The sequence below is a fragment of the Coturnix japonica genome, chromosome 13, assembly GCF_001577835.2.
Source record: "Coturnix japonica isolate 7356 chromosome 13, Coturnix japonica 2.1, whole genome shotgun sequence".
Taxonomy (NCBI): Eukaryota; Metazoa; Chordata; class Aves; order Galliformes; family Phasianidae; genus Coturnix; species Coturnix japonica.
This window is the reverse complement of record NC_029528.1, coordinates 7,244,092-7,261,910: the sequence shown is the minus strand read 5'-3', so window position 1 is coordinate 7,261,910 and position 17,819 is coordinate 7,244,092. Positions and strand designations below refer to the sequence as shown.

The 17,819-nt window shown below is 47.5% G+C and overlaps 1 protein-coding gene and 1 non-coding gene across 5 annotated transcripts in view; both read right to left on the bottom strand.

The window, feature by feature from the left end:
- LOC107320244 (rho GTPase-activating protein 7-like) overlaps nt 1–17,644 on the bottom strand; it is a 35,135-nt gene extending 17,491 nt beyond the window's left edge. The window contains exons 1-4 of one of the 4 annotated variants that reach the window (XM_032447369.1): nt 17,489–17,644; nt 16,773–16,910; nt 10,295–14,086; nt 9,769–10,085 (exon numbers count right to left, since the gene is read on the bottom strand). In XM_032447369.1, the coding sequence (XP_032303260.1) occupies nt 9,769–10,085; nt 10,295–10,344 (367 nt within the window). In that variant the 5' untranslated portion in view covers nt 10,345–14,086; nt 16,773–16,910; nt 17,489–17,644. Of the gene's footprint in view, nt 1–7,172; nt 7,555–9,768; nt 10,250–10,294; nt 14,087–16,772; nt 16,911–17,488 lie in introns of those variants that run through there. The other 3 variants (XM_032447368.1, XM_032447367.1, XM_015875924.2) reach the window with 3 other exon arrangements.
- TRNAD-GUC lies at nt 15,812–15,883 on the bottom strand. Its single transcript has one exon. It is a non-coding gene; the product is annotated as a tRNA-Asp (tRNA).
- Nucleotides 17,645–17,819: the final 175 nt, after the last annotated feature.

Here is a 17,819-nt window from a genome sequence, read left to right as displayed (position 1 = left end):
AATTGTATAAAATACACGTGTCATTTCTTCTGATTACCAAATACACACAGAAGTTACTTGTGGCATTGCAAATGTCATAGGCTGATATAGAGTAAGAACTGGAATAGTTCAGTAACAGAAGCATTTGTCATGTTTTGCCATGTTTGAGAGTGGCTAAAGCTGCTGGGTTCCAGCTGGCCCCAGGACATGCTGTGCAGCCCCTCACTGTGACACAGACAGCCCTTGCCTCTGGTATCAGAGCGAGGGAGCACCCAGGCTGGTAGGAGCTGATGGGCTGGTTTGCATCAATATTATTTACTCAACTTTATGAGAACAACAAAAATTTGTAGTAAAGGAGACAGTATGGAAATAGACACTACTCCTACACTCCTCCTTTCCTCCTCCCCAGAAATACCCCCACTTTATCTTCAAGAAAAAGGAACAATAAAAGGGGGGGGGGGAATGGGCACTGTTCCCCTGCAGCCCCAAACAAGCATAAGCAGTGACAGCACCCACGTTAAATATTTTACCATTAATGGCTCCAATATAAAGCATTCTGGATGATCTATGGAAGCCCTGCAATCAGATGTCTTACAAACTTTGCTCAGCCACATTTCCAATTGATGGCTTTCTGATGAGAGGGGAGTTGCCCTCACTTCTATCATCATATTTAGAAATCCATTTACGTCCCTTTGAGGTTACTTGAACGATCACTTCTGAAAGGTTATAACAAATGCTGCTAAGCCATATTTGTTATTTCTGTGAAGTCTGGAAAGTGTAAATGCTTAAATCATCAACCAAGCGCATAGCATTCATATTCAGCATACCTTTTAAAAGCATACTTAGCATACCGCTGAGAAAGATCACTCTGACGGAAGTCAAGTGCCCAGATTAATTTAAAGGAGTGCATTTCACAATCCATCATTCCAGAACAGGAGAACAAGGAACTGCTCAGTTAAATTAAATGGTGAGTTACTCAGGAACATATCAAAGGAAATCCATCTGAGCAATGTGTCTAATTCAGACATGAAATTCAGGGCTGACACGACCAGAAGCCGAGCAGTCCAGCTGGCTTTAACAAACGATGGATATTTATTTACTTGCACCCTCACACAACATGCAAAGCGACAATTTATCTGCATTGTGACACAAGGGAGAAGCTTCAGACCAGCCCCCTTCAAGGACTCTTTGAAAGAGAACAAGCGTAGAAAAAACAGCCTGGGAATGGTGGGCTGGGAGCAAGACCAGCTTTACAGATACTACCCAAAGCCTAAGATTCTCACAGGGTATTTTTAACTACATTTCTTTTTCCCCTCTCTGTTTTGTATCTTTAAATAACTTCTGCCTGTTCTGTTTTTCCACCAGCTCTTCTCCTCAGTTTCCCTTTACTTTTTGAACTTTTTATCCCTGGACTTGCACAGATATATTTAACCCAACCTCCTCATTACAGGAGAAACAGCAGTTTGAAACAAAATGTCCCAGTAAAATGCAAGTTCCTTGAAAACCATCCACTCTTTAAGAGTAAATTGCAGTACTTCCCTCATAGTGCAACACCTGACAGCATTCCAGGAGAAACAAAGAAAAAGAGGCATATTTCACCATGGGAATGTGTGCTTATAGGCCAGCACACTTCTGAGAGGCTGTACCTCTGAGCTGGGGAGTCATACTGAGTCAGTCATCCTACAACCTTGCAAACATTGACAACCACCAGCTGTGACCTGAAGCACAACAGTCAGCAAACATTCCAAGCTGATGTCATCTTCAATAGCGATAACTTTTTCCTCCTTATACGACTTGATGGATTTGGGCATCTCTTATAAGCCTCACACACAAACCAGCACACTGTGAAAAGCACCAAAGTACTGGAGAAGGTGTTGATCTGGAGAGCTGTGCTGGCTGAGAGGGCAAAGTCAGAGAGCAGAGGTTGCTGCTGGCCAAGGTCACACAGCTGAACACAAAACCTCCTTGCACAACTCGCCCCTTTGGGCCATCCTGCTGCAGTACAGTGGCTTGTTTCAAATCAGCACAGGATATCATTGCCATCATCTCAGTGTGATTAATATCGTTATTGCAAATGGTACTTTCTGCCAAAATACCAACCTTTTGTTTTTATACAATTGGTAAAATACCTCTTCCTTTTATGGCCTTGGCCAAAATCAGCCCAATTTTTCAGGTTGTATCAGGCATTTGGCAGTAATGCACCTAAATGGCTTTCTAGTGCCGTATGATAACTGAGCGTTGCCACAAGAAGATTTATAGCACAGAGCCCCAGGTAAGGATGCTCCATTTTCCTGCAGACTGATTAGCACTGTCTATTTTAGTGATTTAAGTGTTTTCTCAAAGAAGGCATTCCAAGAGCTGAAATGGATACATATTGTCAGCTTCTGGCAGTTTAAGTGCAAACAGCTGCCCTGAAAGCTCTGCACCCTACCACAAAGAGATGAGCCTCTGTGAAAGTGAGTCAATCAAAAGAGATAAATCTTTGTGTCAGCTCCAATTATTGAGATACTCCAGTTAACTCAGGGAATCACGCACATTAGACCGGCTTTAAATGCCCACGTGGTTGGGACTATCCCACTGCTCTTGGGAGGCAATTTCACTGACAGATCAAGAGGCTTTTCTCAGCTAGTTAATTCCAATTAAGTTTTTCCTCTCAATTTCATCCTACTATCCATTATCCTCAGTCAGCTACCCTTAGCAATTCCTCCCCTGCCATGCTGCTTGTGTTAAGAGTCCTGGAAATAGTGACATTATTACAAGCACCTGGTGATGAGACCCATGAGACCTCCTAGCATTACAGCCTCAGAGAAGACAGCTAAGGCAGTTTAAATCAAGCCACACACTTTAATTTAGGCATACAGCTAAACTCCTCTTTGTTATTCCTTTTTGCATTGTCTTTTTCCTCCTAAGAAGCCTTGTTTCTTCTGACTATCCTGACTACAGACAGATAGCCAAGCATCAAGTGTGATGGTGCAGCATCAGAAAACAGCTGCTGCTGCCCACCTAACAGTGCACAAGCACCAAAGACCTGGAACAGATGAACTTTGTGACACGTTCTAAGGTCTGGAATCATCTCAAAAAAAAAGAGCAGCTTTAAATGCCAGTAGGATCAGCTATGTATTTTCAGTAGATAATACATGAAAAATGAAATTAATTAAAAACATATCCCCTTGGATTTGTTTTCTAATGATACAATCATATGCATCAAAGCTGAACTGCACTCCTGAAGCCATTTACAACCCAGATGCACACTGACACACATCTTATTTCTTAAGAAGGGATGTTCACACCGCTCCCCAGCTCCCCTTCCTGTACCCACACTGCCACCTTTCTCACACTCTCAGGAAGAGAAATGTAATGAAAATAACATGTATGTAAACATATTCCACCAGCACAGGAAGTTCAAAGGTTTTTCCAAGTTTATTTCAAAAACTAAGAGGAATTCAGCTATTTTTTTCCTCCCCTCTCCTCAACACAGCAGTGAGCATCACAGGGCTGCATACTCCTTAGAGAAAACAAAACCCCTCTCCAAGGAGCAGAAGGAAGAAGCACAGACACACGGGCCACAAGGAGCAGTCCCTACCCACAGGCCCTGACAGATGAGCCCACAGACTCTTTTCAGTGGTGCTTAATGACAAGACAAAAGGTAACAGGCAAAAACTTAAACAGAGGAGGCTCTGTCTGACCATCTGGAAACACTTCTGTTCTGTGCAGACAATAGAGAGCTGGCATATTTGTCCAGAAAGCTTCTGGACTCTCCTCCTTTGAAGAGCCTCAAAAGCTGCCTGGATGTGGTCCTGGGCATCTGCTCTGGGTGGCAGAGGGGCTGGGCCAGGGGACACAGAGGTGCATTCAGTGAAGAAAAGTTTGAACCGGACGTGCAGAAAATGGGTGCAGACCTTAAAACAGTGTCTCGTTTTGGCTGCTGTCTCCTGAACCAGCTAGTCCTCTTTGAATTGCATTTCAGCAACTCCATGTCATCATTAATAACATTTCCATTTGGCCACTGTACGATAATACTTTAACATACTCATACCACATCTGAATTATTCACTGTTCCTGCTTTGAATCTTGACCAATGACAATTGGATGAGATGATCTTGTAGGTCATTCCCAACCTTATGGTTCTATGAGGTACAGCCTTGGAGAAAGGTGAAGATACATGCAAAAAAGGACACCTCCTTCTGCCCTTCCAACTGCACGAGCAGCAGAATAAATGGACTACAAAACCTGCAGGCATTTTCTCTGTCAGGACAGAGAAACATATTACTAAGGAAAAGAAAACTGGAAGAATTTCAGAATGATCTGTTTGTAACCAAACAGCCGCTCTCGACCCCTATCATGGGTACAGCAGAAAGCACCAAGCCAAAATCTGCCTGCATTGCACAAACTACATTCCAAAGGCACTCCTCTGAGGTCATCTGAAGTCAAATTCACAGAAGTGGGAAGAAGCCATGCATAGATTTATACCTGTGATTAATTTTAGACCACATGCTGCCCCACTGAGATCCCAGGGACAAGATGTGTGTACATTCAAAAGTCAAGGTTTAAGCTCTGACCTAGATTTACACCAGCACCACATAGCCCACTATTTATGTTATTCAGGCCAAAGAAAAAAAAAAATAAAAATGTACTGGCAGCTGTGAACAGTCTGAAAATCAAACTCCTGATGGGAAGCCCTTCACGCAGAGGTTTGGCTTGTTATTGCAGCTGACTCTCTGCATACCCTTTATCTTCCTTTCTTTCCCCCATCCTCTCAGAGATAGTTGACCTTAAATGCAAAAGGATAACATAGGTCAGGAGGAGCATTTATTATGGATGAGCTATTTTCCTTTCATGTTTGCAAAAACTGGCAGGAGTCCTTGTTTCAGCTGGATTTCAGACCCATGGGTGATCTGGAATTTAACATTATTTATGTCTCTGTATAGAGGGGGGGGGGGGGGGGGGGGGGGGGGGGGGGGGGGGGGGGGGGGGAAGAGCAATGAAAAGGAAGCAAATAAAAAAAAAAATAATCAGACCACAGCCTGATAGCTTCCCTTTTTGGAACCATTCAATTCCATCTCCCCCCCCTTGTCTTTGCTGAAGTCAGATGACTACTCCAGTGGTTTGAGGGCACACTGAAAAGAAGTTCAGATATTCACAGAAACTGGACAACGTGTTTCTACATTGTTTTACAAGCAAGGAGCACAAAATGCCTTACAAATTCCAGGAACTAACTTTCACGGCAGCACTCCTGCTGCAGGCGTTCAGACTGTCTGCTCACAGCTCTGCTATATTAATTGTTCTGCAGAGATGCTGAACTAAATCCTTTACAACACAGGTTCAGAGACGGGTTCTCTGTATTCTCTATGTCTACAGATGGGATCGCAGGACGGGGTGAAATCCTGCTGCTGTTGCTACTGAGGCCATGCTCCAGCCTCTCAACCCCCACCCACTGCTTTTCACTGGGTCACAAGGACACACAACCAGATGCTGCTTTCCTGCCCACCCCATACAGTACGTGGCTTCCCAGCAGCCCACCCCCCTGGCTCCAGGGAACTCTCGGTAATACAAAAGTAACTGCTGAGTGCAGAGGAAAGCCACAGTTCAGCACTTGACTTCCAGCATTGTCTGTGTTTGCATCGTTTCAGAGAGGGCCATTCCTCAAGGGTGGGGTTGCAATGAACATTTTTAGGAAAGGTTTATTTGCGTTTGCACGAACCCAAAATGGTTCTAGGGCCAAACCCATCCAGGATTCTTTTCTAAGCTGTATTTGCTATCAAATAACACACAAAACTAAGCAGCAAGTTCTTAAACTATTCAGAAAATGGGCCAATCCTAGTGACACAACAAGCTTTATCCACACCTCTTCTTTGGCCACTCATCCTACAGGAGGCCTGTCTTTGAGTGGATACCACTCCATTACTGAATGCCACATCTTTCCCACACACAGCACATGGAGGGGACTGCAGGAAAGCAACTTTCCAGCAGCTCAGAGGATGCTGTCATTAAGTTCAGAGTAGAGACAAAACAGCTAAGCCTTGAAGAACACATTTTGATACACAACGGTTTTCACTTTCTGGCATTTTTCCCCTCCAACATTAGCACACATTAAATTTGAGCATACTTAACATGTAGCAGCAGTCAGGTCAGAGCAGCACTGAGCTAGAAATTCAGGTGTCCAGGCCCTGGAAATAAAACTAGGGTGACATTTTCAGAAGTATCTAAATTAGCTTCACTCTCTAAGCTCCATGGAAACTTGCTTGAGGTGAATATAATGGAACTAAGGCTCCCAGATCTCTTTTGTGCTAGATTCTGTTCTCAAACTTAGCAATAAAAAGCAAGCAGACTGCCTGGAAAATCTGCGTTGTTGAATATAAAGCAGGAATCTGGATAGCACAAACATGAGCATGACTGAGCACAACTCCTTTCAACAGTAAGGGTTTATTTTATGTGGCACTCATGGTCACACAGCACTTCAACGGGCAAACCTGAAGCACAGCCCTCAGGACACAATGCACACAAACAGACGCAGGAGTAATTGAAGAAGCTTAGAAGTAGCATTACATCAACTTAACACCTAGCTAGAAAAGGGCATAAGGTGGCTCAGTTATTTGCTGAAAAGGAAAAAGAGTCAAGAGCAGAGCTGATGTTCAGCCTGAACAGCTCATTTCATCACACTGGTAACCTGGCACTGGAGAGTCTGCTGCTTACTTATACTCCGTGAAACTAGTTTTAGTTGCACTGTTTTCACTGTCCACTAATGGAAATACTGAAGTTCTGAACTCAAAGAACACCACTCACTGAACATCACTGCTTTGATAGGAGACACCCATGGCTCAGACCACGCACTGGCACAGGGCTGACAGCAGCGGCTGCTGGGCAAATCATCCCTGCATGCAGCATGAGAACCAGACCCATGAGCTGCCAGCCCAGCGGTGCACTCACCAGCCCTACCTGACATCTTGCTTCCCATTTCAGCTGCCAAGACTGCATCTACAGTTTTGAAGTATTTCCTGTCTCCTAATTTGAATGGTTTCTCAGTCATTTTTCCACTCAGATGCTCAAGCATTTTCAGAAAAACATCTAAACAGGAAGAGATCTGACCTCTTCTCCCCGAACATCGTGTGCTCACTTTCTCCTGGCACCAGAACATTGCTCGAGTGCCAGCTCCCACAGTGACTCCAGGACATGCTGAGGGGTGGATCCCTTACCTTGCAATTGCCCATGTGCATGGGACGGTGGCATCATCCAGCTGGTGATCTCTGGGATGGTGCTGGTTTGGTCACCAAGTCAGGGAGGAACCACCCCACAGCCACTGTAACCTATGGAAGAATGCCCGTGGACTCACGTGGTCTGACAGTGGGCCAAATACTTATTTCTAGTAGATATTAGGCAGCTCCTCTCCCATACACTTCTTACACAGAACAAAATCGTTTTGGAGTTTTGACCAACCAAGTCAGAGGGAGCTGCGTGAGCATGTGAGGTGCCAGGAAGAATCTGCTTGATAAATTCTGCTTGCTGGGCTCTGGATTCAGTTCTTCTGCTGAGGTAAATCAAATGCTGACACAGTGCAAGAGTGAGAAGTACATGAGCAAAAGGAAAGGACTTGCAGTTTTCTGTGTTCACATGCTTTCCCTGCAGAGCACCAGGCTGGTTATCTGCACTTTCCTTAAGGAGCCCTAATGTGCCCAGAAATTACATTGCATATGTGCTATATATACACACAAAGTGCTAGTGTGAGGGCCTTGCAGCAGTTTAATCACACTGCAGAATTTAAGATCAGTGACAACTGCAGAAAATTAGGTTTGTTAATTACATGATTCTACCCCCCCCCTCCCCTCCCAAGACTTCCCCTTCCATGTACCAGAACCATCCCAAATAAGCAAATCTACTGGAAAATGCCACCCTACCCAGGCCAAAACCAGGCAATCCTAGAGAAGCAAAATGATAACGTGTTACTGCTCAGAAAGACTCGTGGTGTGAAAATTAATAGAGGTGAGTAGATTGCAGTTGTCCTCTGTCTGCTGGTCTGCTTCAGGGGAAGCGATGCCCTCCACACAGCACAGTGCCTGACACACCGGTCACAAGCTGTCATTTAGATTTATCCAAGTTGTTCATCTAATGCCTGACCAGACTGGAAGCAGCTCAAGGCAGATCTCTGCAGTTTCTCCTTAAAGCTGCTTCGAGCAGCTCTTTAGCTTCAGTAATTAATAGTGTGTTTAGCTAAAGCCCTGAACACACAGAGCCTGCAACACCAGCAGGACAGTGACAGCAATAACAAGTCTGCTACACGTTGAAGGGCACTGCAGCTCAAAATAAGTTTTCCTTCTTAAATTTTGAACTCCACAGGATTTTTAGGAATGTTTTTATTAAGTTCCAGATCCTTTTGAAAAACCCCTACACTCTGTGAGAGCACTTTCATCACAAAGCAACACACATGCAGAAACAGCATGGGAAGAGCCTTGCATGCTGGACATGGGGAAAGGAAGCATGGTTGGTGTGAGGCAGGCAGCAGCCCTTGTACTTTCATGCTGTAATTCACTTACTCCTTCAGCAAACACATCACACTGGACACTCTATGGTCTTCCAGCTATACATTCACGTTTAAAACAACTTAACAAAGCTTAAGAGAAGACTTTACACCCCATCACAAACCAGGCCAGCCCCAACCCAGCATATAGTCCGCTACTGTTCAATACAGTATTCAACAAAACACCATACAAAGTTAGCACACCTCTGCTGTCAAAGCAGCCAGCTGTTCAGCTCGGACGACAGCAGCACACCCAGAGCCACAGCAGGGAGGTGTTCTGAAGCTCTGCCATGTGCTGCATGAAGCATCCCCAGCACACAGCACCAGGCCTGCATCACCCCCACCCCATCAGCCTTTGCAGCAGCTCCTTTTGCACTTCACCCCTTCTGGAGGCTGCTCAATTTCATGCATCGCCACCAGTGACATATTCGGTGTGAGCTTGAACAACGATCCAGAAATTAAATCAATAGGCTTTCCATAGCAAAGGGAAAGGCCCCATCGGGCACGGCCGGGCTGCTCACTGAGGAGAGCGAGGAGCAGCTCCCGAACATCACGTGTAAATCGGGGAAGGTCTCGTTTAAGGGAATCCTGGCTGCCCTCCATCCCCACACCAGCAGCCGGGGCAGCGCTCCAACACAAAGCATTCCTGCGCTGACCCGTCCCAGCACACACCTACACCGCGGCCGTTCTCACGATCCGTAGCTCCCACCATCAACGCGCTCATTCCCCAAAACCAGCCATTTCACCCTTAAAACAACCGCGAGCCGCCCGGCCCCGACATCGCCCCGCTCCCGAATGACGCGAGGCGACGAGGAGCGAAAGGACTCCAAACTTGGTCTAAGAGCCTCAGCACACAGAATGCTGCAAATACAGCTCCATTTACTCTCCGGAGAGGCACGGAACGCGCTTTCACCCCCCGCAGCAGCCCCGGCCAACAGCCCTCGAACCACGGCCGGGCAGCGCCGAGTCCCGCATCCCTCCGGGCGGGCGGCTGCTGCCCCCCAGAGGCGCCGCGAGCCCAGCACCAACACCCCGCAACGAGGAGCCCGCTGCGTGTCGGATGCTCGGTTGGCAGTTTCTAACAGGTCTTTTTGTACTTGCTGGTTCTGGGGGCTGTTTATTGATGTTTCCCCACCCCATCCCCACATTCCTGGCGCTGTAAAGTTTTCCATTTTCTATTTAAACGATGACGGCGGCAGCCCCCAAACACGCCCCGCTGACCGAAACAACGCCGGAAAAACAAAATAAGGAAGGACAAAAGTAAAGGCTGCTCCTACCTGCCATGGAACGAACGACGAGAGCTGCGTCACGTCCCGCACGGCACCGTCTGTTCCTCCGAACGAACCGGCTCCTCGTGGTACAGCTGAGCCCGGCCGCCCGCTGCGCTTTAAGGGGAGCGGGGAGATCCCACCCAGCGCGGGGTGGAGAATCTCGGCTGGGAACGGGACGAGCGCAGCTGTGTCCCGGCCCTGCAGCTGCGGACACCCCGTAGGATTCGCCGCGATGCTCCTTGCCCCGGCGGTCGCTCGAAACCCCTTTGGCTGCTGCCGCGTTAGTAACGGGGACTGAGGGTGGCAGCGCCAAACGCGCGGTCCTGAGCCGACAGGAAAGTAATACAAGGGACGTGTCATTGAGATGAGCTGCAGGACAGAGGCAGCACGTGTAGAGGTGCATTAAAAATCAATTTAAAGAAATGCAGTATCTGATACGATAACCATTTTTCAAACTATGAGAGACAAAACAAAGCCAGTTTCCCAACTCGCTGCTCTCCTTCAGCCTCCAGCTCTCCCATTTCCATCTTACCTTCCAGGCACCTGGAGCAGCCCAGCAAACCATGGCCAGCTGCCCTGCATCACCCCATATCAGGGTACACCTGCAGGCCCTCATTAGCACTGATTTCAGCTCCTAACACCAGCACTGAGCTGCTGTAGTAATGTTATATTTTTAAAAGCAGTAAAATCAATCTTCCATCAACTGCTGCTTGGGAGATCAAGTGCCTGCATCCCTGTCTCACCAGCAAGCTCTCTCCCATCCCTTCCTTCCCCCAACCCATCCTGCTGCTTCAGGACAGGCAGCTAATTGGCACCCTGAAATAAGTAGAGACCCTGGGCCATTCTCCAGGTCCAGGATTGTCATGTTGTTCACATGCTGTGCCTTAATTTACTCCTGGCTTTCCTCCCATTGAGGAGTCCTGCCAGCTGTCCTCCAACAGCACTACTGATGCATTTGATGTGGGGTGCTGCTGGGGGTTGGTTGGAGCAACCACTGGGGGCTCTGCCCCACACCTTGGAGAGAGCTGGAAAAATATTTTCCACACGTATTCCCCCCTTCTTCTTGCTTAAAAGCAAGCTTTTAATTCCTTCTGACACAGGCTTCCTGAAGGAAGAGTCTGTTCTGACTCCAGAAATCAGGGGCACAAACCTTCAGAGGGCCCCATCTGATGGGGCAGTGGCATGTCCTGGAGCAGGCAGTGTTGCAGGATGCTGGCCCATGGCCCTGTGGCACAGATGTGGTCCTCGGTCCTTCCCAGCCATGCCAAGTGGAACACAGCTGGTTAAGGTGCTTCTAAGGAAGTAAACGTAGGACTGACAAAAATATCTCCTGAACGTTTTCTACACTGCTACAAAACGACCCTTTCTTTCCTGTCATCTGGTTGGGCTGAATAACTTCAGCAGTGTTTGAGCAGAGCAATGGTGCAGTCCAGAAACCAGCCCAGCAATCAGAAACTATTGTAACTGCCTGCAGTAACCTCTGCTGAGCCTTTCTTTAAATCACAAATGCACTGCAGGGAGGTGGGAAAACATTTATCTTCATAATTGCCTTCCACTAGTCTGTCCAGCAGCGCAAACAGAAGGAGGACCAAATTATTGCCTTCAGATGAGAAATGCAGCTGGAGAAATCTCTCTCCTGTTCTGCTCAGCCTGAGCAGGGCCCTGCCCCACGGGGCTTCAAGGGACACCAAGCTGTCCTCCACACATCACCTCCTGATCCTCAGTGTACTTGACGATCAATTCCTTCCCACCGGCTGCTACAGCCCTCCCATGACATACCCCGGTTGCTCACACAGCACTGTGTCTGTGCTGGGAGCATCCCCAGAGGCTGCCTGATCCCGGCCTCCTTCCCAGCCTGTGGGCCCTCGCAGGAACAGCACAGGGATATTTTTAGCCTGTTTACAGAGAGCAGCACATTTGGGTCCAGCCGTCCGGGCAGTGACATGGCGGCTGTGTGCTTGGGTGCTGGGGAAGGACAGAGAGACAGAAAGAGCACTTGGAGCTGGGAGAGGCCATCAGGTGGGTGCCTCCTGGTCTGGACTGCTGTGAACACACCACAGCTGATGCTGGAATGCCAGTGAATGCTATTTGCTGTTCCCTCAACTCTGGGATTTTCCATTCCAGACAGGATGCTCTGGTATGGACAATGCTGTAGCTCTTCCCCAAATACGCTACAGGCAAACACCCTGTGCGCCATGCTGGCACAACTCACGGAGCAGCAGCATTCAGGAGGAGCATGTTAAGTCTGTAGTTGAAACCACAGTCCAGGTGCCTCATTCCCACCAGCACAGGACTGCAGCCCCTCAGACCAACTTGAAGGTACTTTTCCCTCACACTCCTCCGGCAGACATCCCATGCATTGCTTCCTGGGGGCTCGGCATGGTTGCTGAGGGCTCACAACACTCACTGATGTACTTGCTGCCTCAATAGAGGGGAAGTAAATAATGCTGGGGCCTTGCAGACCCCGTTTATTTACAGAAATGAAGGCTGGATCTAAAGCAGAAAGACAGAAAAAAGTCTTCTGGAAGGTGCAGCTCTCCGCTAACTGCTCCTGCTCCTTACGGACAAACTCCAGAACCATGGCTGGCACTGAGGGGAACCAGCACAGGGCTGGGAATCCTCTGTCACACCTGGTTGTGGTATTTGCTGGAGAGAGTTCAGCACAGCAGCACTCCATGTTCCTCCAGCACAAAGCACCAAGCCTATCTTGGAGCAGGGCAGGAATCTCCAAACCCATTTCCAGTGCTTCAGCCGGGTGCTGCAAACCTACATCCTGATTAAGATGACTTCATTAGTGTCTCTCAGCAGATGGGAACCTGAGGGCTGCAGCATGGCAGCTGGCAGGGATGGCAGTCGTGCAGAACTTGTGAGCTGGAGCATCTCGCATCCTGTCCTCAGGGCTGCTGCATGCTGCAGACCTGCAGAGCGCAGTAGTTCACAGCCAGGTGTAGCAATGTGCCTACTACAAAGCTACACACACGGATGGTTTTTCTGAATATTAGATATTCAAAGTCAGCATCACGATCAACAGAAAGCATGAAGCGAGTGATTCATTTCAAAGACATCACATGTGATGAGAACTACACCTTCTTTGCCAGCATGTTCCAGGTACAGCAGTAGGAACTGCTGAACCAGCAGTTCAGTATCCCATCAGGAATTACACTGGGCCCATCAGGATGATATTGTACATTCCTTTCTCTGAAGAAAATGTAGATGTTTTTCCAAGAATGGGAAGTCACAGAGTCTGGGGACGAGCAGCGAAAAGTGGAAGAGAAGACATAGGAGGAGGTCACCTGCAGAAAGCAGCTCCACAAAACACGTGGTTGCTGTGGGTGGGAGTCTGGGGTATTCACCTCAATTTCACAAGGTTATCACAGCTGTAAAGAAGAAAATCTGTCCAAAGCCAAAAAAAAAACCACCAACAACATCAACAAAAAGGAAGAATGAACAGTGAGACTGTGCACAAAATGGAGCTGAAGTTCTTCCTGCTATCTCTCTGATAGGCCTAGAATAAAACAGGATACAAGCTAAAAATAAAGCTACAGCTAGGGAAAAGCAGCAGGGCTGCTCCACTTTCATAGCAGCTTCTCACATTCACATCTCTGTCCTGGGACTGCTGCAAGGGCTGAAACACTTCCAGCAGCAGAAGGCAATGCTGGGATGGAGCAAACACCCTTTGTCAGCAGAGGCATTTAGGACACTTTGGCCTGCTTAAATTTTCCAGAATGTGAAAGAATCAGATCTGAACAGCAACAACTAAAGCCAACAACTACTTACTGCAGTCCCTGCAAAAGCAATCTGACAGCGTCCATGGAATTAAAGGCCAAGATACAACTATTCTCACGTAGCATTTAGCATTTCCCTTGCAGAGAACTTGAGCTTTTGCACATCTGGATTTCATCTGCATCCAAGTGAGCTGTGGGTGGGTCAGTCTGTACTTCAGTTTCAATATATTTTGATACTGCTGCTCTGCATTATCTCCCAGAAATATTTGAAAGGGAGGAAGCGACAAGGCATGGTTTCTTCTCAGGACTTGCCAAAAGGCACAGGCTATTCACCTCTGTTTCTGTTTCAGTGCATTCACCCACAAACAACTGAAGATTAAATACTTTACCTGGGAGAGACTCACAGATTTTTACAACACCTGATTGTTCTCTGAGCCCGTTGGAAACAGGCTGTCAGCTTTAACTGAAGCACGCTATAAATTATCTTCAGCAAACAGTGTGCTGTGAAAGGCAGCAGCTTATCTGTCAATGTATGCCATATGGTGCAGCAGAAGTGGCCATCCTTCTGTTGGGACAAAGTCTCGGGAGTTTTGCTGCATCTGTAATTGCAGATTAAAAATAAAAAAGATATCAGAGCATTGCTTTCAAATTAGCAGGCATTGATTGGTCTCCACATCCACGTTACTCTCAGTTTTGCTCTCAGAGCGCTGAAAGACGGAAAGACAAAGGCAGCAAAGGGTCCTTTGGCTCTTGTGGCTAAAGCAGGACTGTTGGGCACCTTGCAGCACCCACATCGACACCTCAGGAGCTTCACAGGTTACAGAGAGGCTTCAGATATTCACCTCAAAGAATGGCTGACACATCTGCAGAATACTTTCATGCACTTGGTCTTCCTCCAGGAAGACACTCCCCATTTTCAGACTGTTTCTTCAACCATGAAGCTACAAGTGCTTCCACACAGCACCGGCATTTAAAACTATACAAAGATGCACCCACACTATAGCACAGTGAGAAATTAGGACTCATATGGGGTTGCTGATCTTGTAACTTAAAGAGTTTCTAGCACTACCATATCTATTAACATGAGAGAAAAAGTACAGTCCTCTCAGGGATGAAAGTCTCCAGGCAGCCAGCCTGGAAGCAAAAAGAGCTCAAGCAAAATCACAGGGTTTGCGAACACTGCAGGACCTGGAGTGTGTCTCATGCTCAGATATGGGCCTGCTGAAGTCTCTGCCATGCATGGACTGCAGAGGATGCGGTGCCAGGTATCTGCTGGTAGGGACAGACAAAGAGATAAGGCACTACCAGAGAATGTGCGAGTGGTGACAACCATGTTTTGCAGCTCTCACTAAGAGACTAAATCCGGCTCCTGAAGGAAATGCTAACCCAGATATCACATTGGAATTTAAGTAGTTTGGTGAAGCCTCACCTGCTAGACAACAGATAACTCAGCAATTACTTTTTAATTGACTTGTGCTTTTGATAAGGATTTCTTTTTATACAAAATCAAAGCTGCCATATGGGGTGGTTATCTGAAATTCTGTTTTGCAATACTCACTGTGTGGAACGTATCCAGCAAGGTGGGACCTGTGCCAGCACAGGGATCTTCACACTATTTTAAGCATTTCCAAGTTGTCTCAAGCTTTAGATGATAAAAAAAACATTGAGAAGTGAGAGTGCACTGAACTCAATATTTGGCTGTGCAGTCAGCCTGGTGGAAATGTGACAGGGCAAATATTTACCTCCAAGCACCAGCTGGCAGCATTCCCAGTGCCCAGAGCCACGGGGTTGCACCATGGGACCTGCTCAGCATCAGAGCTGAATGGATAAAGGCTCTGCTGCAGGTACGGGGGATTTCCATCGTCACCTGCAGCAGGGCTGGAAGCTCCACGCTGCCACAAGCACCCAGCACACACACATGGTTCTGCTGAGCCCTGCTGAGCCCACAGGGCACACACACACACACACACAGGGCAGGCAGGGCTGCAGTTTGGGATTCCTTCAGCCAAGGGAGATACTTGAAAGAAATCATGAGTGATACTATAAAAATAGACTCAAAATACAATTCCAGTTTAAGTGGCAATTATGATTGCAACCAGCCTAGTTTCAGATCTGCTAAGAACCCTCTTTAGAAGTGCTCGGTGGTGGCTGTTGTTTCCTCCAGCACTTCCCCTCCGAGCAGCAGCAGCGCTGGGACTTTCCGCATGCAAGTTTTCTATAAGTGAACTGCTTCATCCTCTGACCCAGAAAAGTCTGATCCAACCCCAGACCGTAACTCAACTTACTGGAGAGCAGCCTCAGGCCCCGCAGCAAAACACTGCCATCTCCCCGTCGGGGAATCGAACCCCGGTCTCCCGCGTGACAGGCGGGGATACTCACCACTATACTAACGAGGAGTGGAGGACAGCCCCGCACTGTCACTCTTTGGCTGTGCCGACATGGGGCTGCTCACCCCAAAGCAATGAGACACTGCTTGTAATGTCTGCAGGGCTGCACGTGTATACATGACTGGATTATTATTGGCTGTCACAGAAGGATCTGCTCACCCCACAAGCTGGGTGACCGAAAGGGAAGCGTGACCTCAGGCAGGGCCTTGCTGGGAAATCCATGTGAAATGCTGGGCTGTAATTGATAGATTGTAATGGAATGCTGATAACGGGCCATAAACTCAAATCAAAGTCAAATATTACACATGACATCATTTCTACTGTTAACAGCCAGCACCGGCTCCAGGACAAAAACACAAATGTATTCTTTTCAAACAGCAACTGTTTGTTGCAACCATATTCCCAGATAGCCCCTCTCTCATATGTTTAATGCCACCGAGTTTAGCATGAGGTGTTCACACTGCACAGCCCCTCTGCTCTCCTCCCATTCCTGTGCCAGCAATGCCTGCTCCCCTACTGCCCCATCTTCCATTCCTCTGCTGTTGCCAGTTCCTGTATCTGCTCTCTGGCCAAAGCTCAGGGCCATCCATTCACCCTGACAACGCCCACCTCAATATACTGCTCATAAACAAAACAGGGTGGGTCCTTTTGAACTGTGAGCCCTAGTAACAGAAATCACAAGGAAGATGGAGGTGCTCAGTACTTCTCTGCCTTGGGTTCTCGCTTGTCTTTCAAAAGGCCTTTGACATCTCTCAAGGTAAACTGGTGAAATAAGGAAGGCAGAAAATGTGCAGACTGACCAACCAACAGCCATGATTAGCAATATAGAAAACTTGCAAGTGTGACCCTTAAGTGTTTTATCTCTGCCTTAATGTCACATTGATTGTAGGCCATTTACCTTACAGGTCTTGCGCAGTCTCAAGGCTGGTGGCCAATGTCTGCTCTGACTTGGTGTTTCTTCCCTGACAGCTGATAGATGATGATAGATAGGTGATATTTCATCATCTGCTTCTTTAGGCAGTGCTCATTGCACAAGCTGCATTAGGGCAGAGAAGCAATACATAAATGTCCTTTGGAATTACATAAAGTAAAACAATGAATAATGCCGCAGTAAACCACAGCTAAAAGTTTCTCCTAGTCACCACTGCTCAAGCCAGAACCTAAAGGGTAGTAGAGAGTGTGAAGTGTTGCACATGGCACAGCATGGCATCTTTGCTGAGCTGCTCATTGACTCAAACATGTTTTAGGCATGTAAAAAACTCAAGGCAGTTTTACATCCTTTGCAGGAAGGCACCTTCAGGAACCGCAGAGCTTTACTGGTTGAAAGAGGGATTTTTACCTACAGAAAGTATATGCTGCTTCCTCTGCAACAGCTCATGGCTTCAATGTAACATATACTCTCACCAGTCACTTGCTGGCCAGTTTCTGGGGCCCACTAGCCAGTCACTGCAGCTTCCTGAAAGCAATTACTCTTAAGACCCTGTAATTTAAAGCAGAGCCACCGCTGCCAGACCGACTCTCACCCACACACACACTCTGAGGCTGCATAAATGCTGTCCCCCAGCTGTGCCTGCACAGTGCAGCAGTGGCAGTATAGCAGCCCTGCAGCCGTACCTGCCTGAGCAGCCCTGCTGGCTGCACGCTGCCTGCTCCCTCTGCTGGATCCTGGCTACGAGCTGGGGACGCCCCCACTGCTGTGCACAAGGCAACTGCTACCAGATGCTTCATACTGCAGCATGGAATGCTTGACGAAGATCTGCTGATGGACAGAAACACTTTTAGAACAAGGGACTTTCACTCCAAGACCAAGCTGAACTTCATTTTTAATCTACACTTCTAAAAAGAGAAACATTGAAAGGATTCTTAAATAAGAGGTTGATAGTTTTGGTGTCCAAGAAAAAATCCCACACAGGTGGCTGAATAAGAGGAAGTCACTTTGTCCATA